At 35.6% G+C, this 9,367-nt stretch overlaps 1 protein-coding gene across 1 annotated transcript in view; it reads right to left on the minus strand.

Moving 5' to 3' along the window:
• Positions 1-7,615, minus strand: part of LOC107668384 (partitioning defective 3 homolog B-like) — a 319,469-nt gene extending 311,854 nt beyond the window's left edge. Inside the window, exons 1-3 of the mRNA XM_016460232.1 lie at positions 7,481-7,615; positions 6,931-6,951; positions 6,694-6,844 (exon numbers count right to left, since the gene is read on the minus strand). Of these exons, the coding sequence (XP_016315718.1) occupies positions 6,694-6,810 (117 nt within the window). The 5' untranslated portion in view covers positions 6,811-6,844; positions 6,931-6,951; positions 7,481-7,615. The remainder of the gene's footprint in view (positions 1-6,693; positions 6,845-6,930; positions 6,952-7,480) is intronic.
• Between the last annotated feature and the right edge of the window lie 1,752 nt (positions 7,616-9,367).

Genomic DNA, 9,367 nt, shown 5'->3' on the forward strand with positions numbered 1-9,367 from the left:
AAGCCCGCGGCTTAACACAGCAAAAGAGAAACTCCCATTCACAAAATTCAAATCACAAATAATACTACTGATGATAAAGAACGGGTTGAATGTTAACCACTTTCGTTTCCATATAACTAGAAACTATGATAAAAGTTAATCAGCATGCATTGAATAATCCCATGTTGTAATGTAAAAAAAAAAAAAAATAAATAAATTGTATGCAATCATGTAAATTGCACATAATGCAGTTTTTAAATTAACTTCTGAATTATACAATTTCTATTTGTTGATGAAATATATTAATTTACACAGTGACTGTCATAACTTGTTTCATAACAAGCATGCCATCTTAATGACATCTTTCATTCAATTAGCCATCTTCAAGAAACGACTAAAAACACATCTGTTCTATCTTTATTTGACCCTCTAACTCTAGCACTTTCTATTCAATTTTAGTTATACTTTATCTATTTATCTTTTTTTTATTTAAATCTTTGTGTGTGTGTGTGTGTGTATAATATAGTATAAATAAATAAATATATATATATATATATATATAAGGGCTGTCAATCGATTAAAATTTTTTATCTAATGTGCCACCGCAATCGTCTTTACCTTGATTGCAGCCTTCATCCATCAAAACTTTACTAGCGAGACTGGTTATCCAGTCACGTCTCATCTGGCCATACAGCGGTGGGATGTGTTAACAATCCATTCAGTCTGTACTTCACACAGCGCGACGTGTGAGGGCTCGCGCTCTTCAGAGACAATCACAGAATATGACAGAGCTCGTGTTTAAAAGCGAAACACACTGGAATTAATAATTCACTGAAAACGCAACGCGAGTCTCTGTTCTCTCTGCAATCTCTGATGTAATCAGCCTGGTTTCCTTTATATTAGCGCTGTTTTGGACGGATTGTTTGAATGCATTCGCTTACTGGATCACTGGACTGAAAACTTTCCCGAAGTTTAGCGGTTTAAAATGATCTAATCGCAAGCAGAGAAGCAAAATTGGGTTAAAGGGTTAGAATAGAAATTGTGCTTCAGTAAATTTGTGTTAATTGCGTTAAATTATTTTAACGCGTTAAGGATTGTAAAATTAATCGCATGTGTTAACGATGAAAGCCCTAATATATATATATATATATACCTTGCTACACTGCGTTAGGCTAACCGAGACTTGTCATTTGCACTTATATAATATTGCTCTTTTGTTAGTTTTGACTGTTTTTATTGTCCTCACTTGTAAGTCGCTTTGGATAAAAGTGTCTGTTAAATTACTAAATGTAAATAACAGATTTATTTAAACATACATTAAATAATTAAGACATCACTAACAGGTAAAGTAAAATATAATGAGGATATAGTCTAATATTTCGCGAATTGCTCTTCTCTAGACTTCATTTATAATGAAATAACGAGCTGTGGACACTGATGACTTGCCTGAGGTAAATGAAATGCTATGTGACATTTTGTTTACAAGCAGTTTTATTGATGTCTTTCCGCGGTTGAGACACTGATTGAGCGATTACATGAGATATGAGATTTTCATTCATGTTTATTTCACGTTAAAACTAGTAGTAAAGAGGAAGGGATGATCGCTCTGCCGTTTGAACTGAGGCCTTTATACAGCGATCTGTCACACCACATCGAAGAGCGTTAAAACGGCATTTATTGTTTGAATTTCCTGAATAAAATGGACATCATTTGAAAGATGAGACTTTGTTTCTTATCAGAAGTAACAATATATAAAACTGGAAGTTTCCAATGACGTTCCGCTCATGCAGTGGTTAAAACAATGTTGTATTTGTTTGGTACACATGCGTAACGAACCGAAAGACCTGAAAATTTTCGGTACGAATACGTGTACCGTTACACCCCTAGTATCCCCTTTTAAAATGGAGAAAATTCTAGATAATAGTCAATTTCAGTTGTCCATTCTGCCTATTAGAGGAGCAGGAGGGATAATCCAACACAATTTTCAAACCAAAGACTACCACTAACATGCTGAAATCTCGCATTTCAAATGGATAATCACAGGCAGTTAACTCATAATCACAAAGCTTTCTGGTGTGATTAGATGAAGTCTTCACTAAACACCAGTAATTGAATAATTATGGATCTCAAAGGCTGAATTACCATTTACAGTAGAGATGCATAATGGAAAAAAGCAAGGGTTTGCAAAAGTGATGATTAGTCAATGGAACCAAAAGTCTGCTGTATTCCAGTTAACCAATTCACTGTACTGTACTTTCAAAGTCACCCAGCGCTTTCACAGTCTCAAAACACATCTTATGAATTTCTATCCATCAAACACTCCGTCAGAGCTAGAGGTGCCTTTACAAAACAACCAAAGCAAGCTCAGCATGTCTGTTGCTTGTCTATGGTAATCAATGAGTGAGCTATCAGACACAGCAACCCCAAATCATCCACGCACGTTCAGCAAAACTTCCTGGCAAATACTGAATGCACTGGCACTGAATTCGAGCTTCAAATGGCATGGCAGAGCTGTGAAGTTCGCGAAAAGTTCAAAAACCGCACTGACTGATGAGGGTGTTAGTATTCCTGCAAACATAATGCTCCGTTTGTTCTGCATTTTGTGCTGAAAGCACTGACACATGATTTGTGAAGCCTCCCTGCATTCATGAATAAACGCAACATTATGATTATTAACTCTATTAATGAAACTTCAAGGGAAACCTGAAGGACATTAGTTACCAGCAGCTCTGAATCATATAGTCTCACAGGGAAAAGAACCAAGTAATGAAAACAATCTATCACAAAGATCGATTGTACCGCCTTCTCAGTACTGACAAACCATACTGCGTACAACGCTTCCAATCATAAACGGAACACAACTAAACCTAATATTACTGCACTGCATAGTACTATTCATAAAGCTAATACCATTATCCATCATTGTGTAAGAGTGTGTAAATATGTTCAATTGTGTGCATGCTTGCATACATGTAACTAGTTTTATGAACCCTTTTCCTCTTATTCAGATTAGGTTTAAAACAATACCAACAATGTTGCCTTTGTTGCAATACCAGCCATTGGTACTTTTTCACTTGATACTAAATTAATATCTGAGGCTACAAATAATGGGTCAATGATAAGAATGTCCATTACAAAGGAAACAAAATTTCATGTGACAAGCTCTTAGAATTATCATTTGTATTCATGTTGGTTCCTTATGATTGTGAAAAATTCCAGGCCAGGGTGTACAGTTAAGAAAAGTTTATATTTAACAGCGCTAAAAGGGTCATGTGGTAACTATCAAGTAAAAACATTGTCCTTACACCTTGAATACATGTTAAGTGTACACATCGCATTAATGGTTTTATTTTTAATATATTTTTAATATTAGTTCAATATAAAAACATATAAATATAAATTTAAAAGCATTTTGTCAATTATCATTAATTCATGTTGTGTTTAAGTTCACTGCCATATCAGCTTCACTGGATATATTATGGCACATACAGATTCAACATTCAATGCATAAAAACAAACAAAAAACATTTAATAAAATTAAAATTAGAGAGAAAAAAAGACTAAACAACTGTACTTGGACAAAGAAAAGCTTTTACAATTTTTCCCACACCTCACAAAACAAGCCCGTTTGTCCTAATAAATAACTGAATTATTAATTCATAAATACTTGCGAACTCACAAAAGGTCAAATTATCTGATATTAAAGGAGACTTTTTGTTGTTTTTCTCTGCATGTTGTTTGCACCACATCACTTTGACAGACAAATTTTTTTTAAATATTGAGAATTTTGTTAAATTATTTTTATGAATTCAGACATTATAATCATAGCTAATTCACTGTACAGTATGTATGAATTTCATTTTTACAGCAAGGTGCTTTCACATGTATAGTTTCATGGAGAAATTTCCCAAACAACATCCATTCATTCAAACAGGAATAAAACTTCATAAAAAGTTCCCTACACAAGTTGGTCACATGAACTCACTGTGTTGACCAACAGAAAGTTACTTGGTTTGAAAGTGACTCCTGTGTGAGCAGTACTTAATACATCTTTACACTATTGACACTGAAATAAAAAAAAAAATTTTTTTGCAAACAAAATTTCACTAATGTGTCCACACCTTAATGCCATTCTACTAGCCAAATTCAGTAGTAACCCTCATATACAGTTTGGGGAACCTGAGAGTCTGTATCAAAGCACATAATAGGAAATCAGTAGTTACCTTACAAACAAGTTAACTTACAAACTTCACATCACAATAACGACATACTGTCGTCTGATATTTAGTACTGCACAAACTAGGGCTGCACGATTAATCGAATGCGATTGTCATGCGCATTTTGTTAGTAAAGAACACTACTTGTGACCCTGACCGACTACAGCCAGATCAAAGAAACTCTACAGAGGCCAAACAACAGACATTCACCCTGGCCTGGAAATAAGGCTCTGGAGACAGCAGCCAATCAGGATCCCTCAAACAGCTCCATCCATCCTCACCGAGGCCTCGTGTGCGTCACCAGCCCACGCGCCAATTCCCCTGAGACTAACAGCCAATAACACTGAGCTGATGGGAATAACAAACACACAAATAAAGGCTAGGCACGCACATAAACGTGTCTGAGTGAAAGGACGTGCCCACCCAAAATAAAAAAAAATCGTCTGAGCTTAGCTCGACACACAGTGGCCCCTAAGAGTAAATGCCTGTTAAGATCTTGCATGCCGATCGCATACTAAAACCAAGCAATACCCGGATCCAACTGGCAATCTCTTGTCAGAGCCCTGACCTGCCAAATCCATCCCATGATATCACTATCTTAAACGCAACAGGGTGCAATACAAGGCCACTGCCACCCTGGGTCTGATCACTACACCTGCTTCAGTACAAAACACGAAGACTGTCTGCCATCAGTCAAATTGACCACTCTAAAGACAAAGCAATAACGCAGTAAACAGTAAGGCGAGGAAGTCTCGCAGCAATCTACGGGCTCATTTGTACCTGGCGGCTCCTGCAGCGATGAAGGATGAAAAGCCTGTTGTTTATTAGGAGCCCGTCTAAACCCTAATGCGCCGGGAGAGTGTCGAATCCACATCCCCATCAGTCCACAGGGGATCGTAAAGAGCCGGCGAAAATGGGTGCCACTCAAACTGATGTACTATTTAAATAATGAAGCTCAAGCAGCAATGAGGCAAATATCTGATGAGGGGGCAAAGGGTCGGCGCTCAGGGGACATAAAAACTGCCACATTTTAACTCTGATTTGCATTTATCACACAGAAAAATTGGACAAGGCACATCTGCCCCCGACTTCATAAAATCAGCTTTGCGGAATCCTGTCATCAGAGAAAGGCACTTATGAACCCCTTTTAAATTTTACAATAATAAGAGTGAAGGTGGACATTTCAGCTCCCATCAGACTCCGAGCACATGATTTTGACTAACAAGTTTGAAATTAATGAATAAGGTCTTTACAGTTCATTCAATCCCGTAAGGTAATGCATACATTTTTGATCATCCTCTAATTAAATGTAAAACCAAATACTAAAAATTACGTAATGTAGCGTGTGGTAATCCCATTATGATTTTGGCTATTCTGTGTTACAGTAAGACTTAATTAACTGACACTATGCTGAATACTGTTAGTGAAATATTCAATCCCAAAACTATTATTAACCTTTATAAAGATGTACAAGATGTAAAACAAAACACATTAGAAAGAATAGTTCACCCAAAATTAAAAAATTCTGTCATTATTTACTCATGTTATTCTTTGCCTTTTCTTTTTATTTAGTCTGGTGATCTGGTTACCCAATTTAATGGTCAGGTTTAGGAATTTTTTATAAAATCAACACATATTCAGCAAAGATGCATTAAATTGATTAAAAGTGGATGTAGACTGTCCCGCCCTTCTCAAGCTCTTTATTATGCTTCTCAAACTGCTTCTGTTGTGTAGAGACTGTAGATAGCGTCCTCTCTAGCTCAGACACTCGCTGTTTACTGGCCTGCAGCCGCGAGCTCAGATCTTCTGCCTCTCTTACTTACTTAAAAGTGACAGAAGAGACATTAAAAAAGATGTCTATTTCAAATAATGCTACTCTTTATAAATAAATTCTCTTAAACTTTCTATTCAGAGAAAAAAAAAATGTATTAGTTTCCAAAAAAAACATTAAGCAGCTGTTTTCAACATTGATAATAATAAGAAATGTTTCTTGAGCACCAAATCAGGATATTAGAATGATTTCTGAAGGATCATGTGACACTGAAAACTGGAGTAATTAGAAAACTGGGAAAAAAAATTCCGTCACAGGAATAAATTAAATTTGGTTAATAAATTACATTTTGAAAAGAAAAGAAAAGAAGCTTGATGAGCATAAGAGACTTCCTTCCAAAACATTAAAAAAAAACATCTTACTGACCCCAAACTTTTGAACGGTAGTCTACATTGTTTTTTATCTGTCAAAATAATGGTAAACCATTTTTAATTAATAATTTTTAGTTATCCTTTAAAGGGGTCATATGATGCGATTTCAATTTTTCCTTTCTCTTTGGAGTGTTACAAGCTCTTGGTGCTCAAATCTCATTTAAGCATGCACATATTCAAACTTAAAGAGCCGCATAAACATTTTGTTAAACATCTCCTTTTGTGTTCAATGGAATAAAGCAAACAATGTGGGTTTAAATCAGCATGAGGGTGAAAAAAATGGTAGTGTATTCACCTGCTCTAGTAGTTTTCTGTATCTCTGGGTGGCTTGCTGGATGAGATCCCGGACTGTCCATCCTTCCTTACATGGGACAACAACACCAGTCCTCCCAAAAGTCACTGTCACTTTCATTTTTCAGTCCAGAAAGATTAATCCAGATGTGTCCCTAAACACACTCCAGCAGTAGCAGCAGCAGGTGAGTGAGCGTATCTCCAGCCAACCTGCAAATTGGTTTTCTGCATCAAACCTTACCGCATCAATGATGACATGGCGCTATAGAAAGGAAAACAAATAAATGCAGATGTTTTCGTTAGATGTTTACTAACTAGAAAGCAGTGTTTACTAAACTGTTTAATAAAACAGCATGATGATGATTGGGTAGACACTGTGCGTTGCATAGCAACAGTTGGTGGGAAAGTTAGACAGAGTCGGTGCACTAATAAAGATATACATTTATTTATTTATATCTGGCTGGTGACTGCCTGGTTTTCATTATTAAAGTATAGAGATATGGATGGTTAGTGCTCCGTTTACTGCTGTGGAACCCAGATGGCTAACTGGTTAGCTCTGATGACAACACTTTCACTTATTACACTCATTGCAAACTCTTAAAACAAGAAAATGCACCGAAATCAAACGTTAAACAGGCATAAATTCGATTGCGTGTATTTCGTTTTCACACCAAACCCGATTTGCACTTGGCAAACAAATTATAGAGAGGCGAGCATGTAAGCGGCAAAAACTTTTTTGTTGAATACCCTCACAAATCATGCAGTCATGCTGTCTTTATACAATTACCCACTTTAGCGATGATCCGCTGGATAAACGAGCATTTACTAAAGACACTGAGCATGTGTGGATGGGGTTTGCATCAGTATTTTGCCCGGCTGGAGTTGCATGTCTTGCGCCATTCCTGAAGTTCCCGAGCAGCCTCCAGCAGTGTTATCCCAACAGAGAGAGCTGGGCCACACAACTTTATTAAAGGGCCAGAACACATCTGCACATGGACCACTGCAGGACACCACACACTCAGATTGCTATATGTTATATATAACTACTGCTAGAATGCTAATACGTACCCATTTTATATTTATATTTAAGCTCTATATTCGCCTATACATCTTCTATAACACTGTGCTGTTTCAAAAGGTAACAATGAACCATATCCAAATTTTTTATACAATGGTAAAAATCAAATAGGAATTTTTAAATAAACAAATAAGATCAATGTTAAAATTCCTCATTTGAGTTGATCACCATCAGGGCAGTTATCGCGTTATCATCAATGGCCAATCAGAATAAAGTATTCCAGAGCGCAGTGTCATTCGTGTCTTCTTGGTAGGAAACACACACACACACACACACACACACACACACACACATTTTATTTTAAGGGCCATTCTAAATTTTGTGACTGACGTTTTAATTAAACATTTTAGATGGCAAATTCTGGTCAGATAATATTAAAATAATTTGATAAAACTATAAACTTATGAAGTTGCTCTTATACTTTACTAATAAGTATACATAAATTGCGCGACACCGTTTTCAACTAAATGAAAACGTTTATGTGTTTTGGCCGTTCAATAGCATTTTGGGGCCTTATCTTCATTTAAACTACAAAAACGTGAAATTTGTGAAAATGGTTACATACGTATTCGCGTAGGCTAGTGTTTCTTTACAAGTGTTTTAAGTCGTTTTCGCGGATCCGTGTGAACGGGGATCGTAACAATCGTTTGTACGCAAAAAAAAATTAATTAAAAAAATCTGGAAAAACTTGTCTGTTTTTAGCACATCGATCTTAGTCCTGTAAACATACACGCAATCATTAACGTATTGTGAATATAGGACAACTGTTTAACAATCGTTTGTACGCAAAAAAAAATTAATTTAAAAAATCAGGAAAAACTTGTCTGTTTTTAGCACATCGATCTTAGTCCTGTAAACATACACGCAATCATTAACGTATTGTGAATATAGGACAACTGAAGCTTGGTTATCTTATAACCTGGCAACATTGTGAGTTGGTCATAGGCCTACTAATCAAATTACGGCCTGTGATGTTGCAATTAGGTTGCCAATAAGTAGGCTAATAAAATTGCCAAAGTATTATGAATAGTAGGCCTATAGGCTAACTGGAACGTTCTTGGATATCTTTGATGGTGGACATTGTAGTTAGGTTGTCAAATAGTAGCCTAAGTAATGAAATTAACAAATACGAATAAAAAAAAATTACAATAAAGTACCAAAAAGTACAATAAATTAGACTAGTATGTCATGTATTAGCTAGGATGTAGTAAAATGTTCATATTTTATATAGGCTAACCTATTGATCATAATAGTGTATTGTAATTTTTATAATACTCAGCAGTGTGCTTTTTTAGGTGTGCAATTTAATGTAACTAATAATTCAGTACTTTCATTTACTGTTTAGTACAGTATTGTTTTTGGCTGAATTTGGAATTGCACACTTATTGATATTAGTATTTCTGCTGTATAAATATCATTCACCAAACTAAAATGTTAAGAATAGCAAAAAGAGAAAAAAACACATTGTAATAGGACACATTAAGACAAGTTGTAAATATGAACAAAAGTGTTCTCATGATAAGACAAAACTGTTTAGCATAAATGTCAGGTTGGGGCAACTTATCGTGTATTTTAAATTATACAATTTATTAATTGTGAC

Source organism: Sinocyclocheilus anshuiensis, unplaced genomic scaffold (genome assembly GCF_001515605.1).
Source record: "Sinocyclocheilus anshuiensis isolate Anshui unplaced genomic scaffold, SAMN03320099.WGS_v1.1 scaffold1237, whole genome shotgun sequence".
NCBI lineage: Eukaryota > Metazoa > Chordata > Actinopteri > Cypriniformes > Cyprinidae > Sinocyclocheilus > Sinocyclocheilus anshuiensis.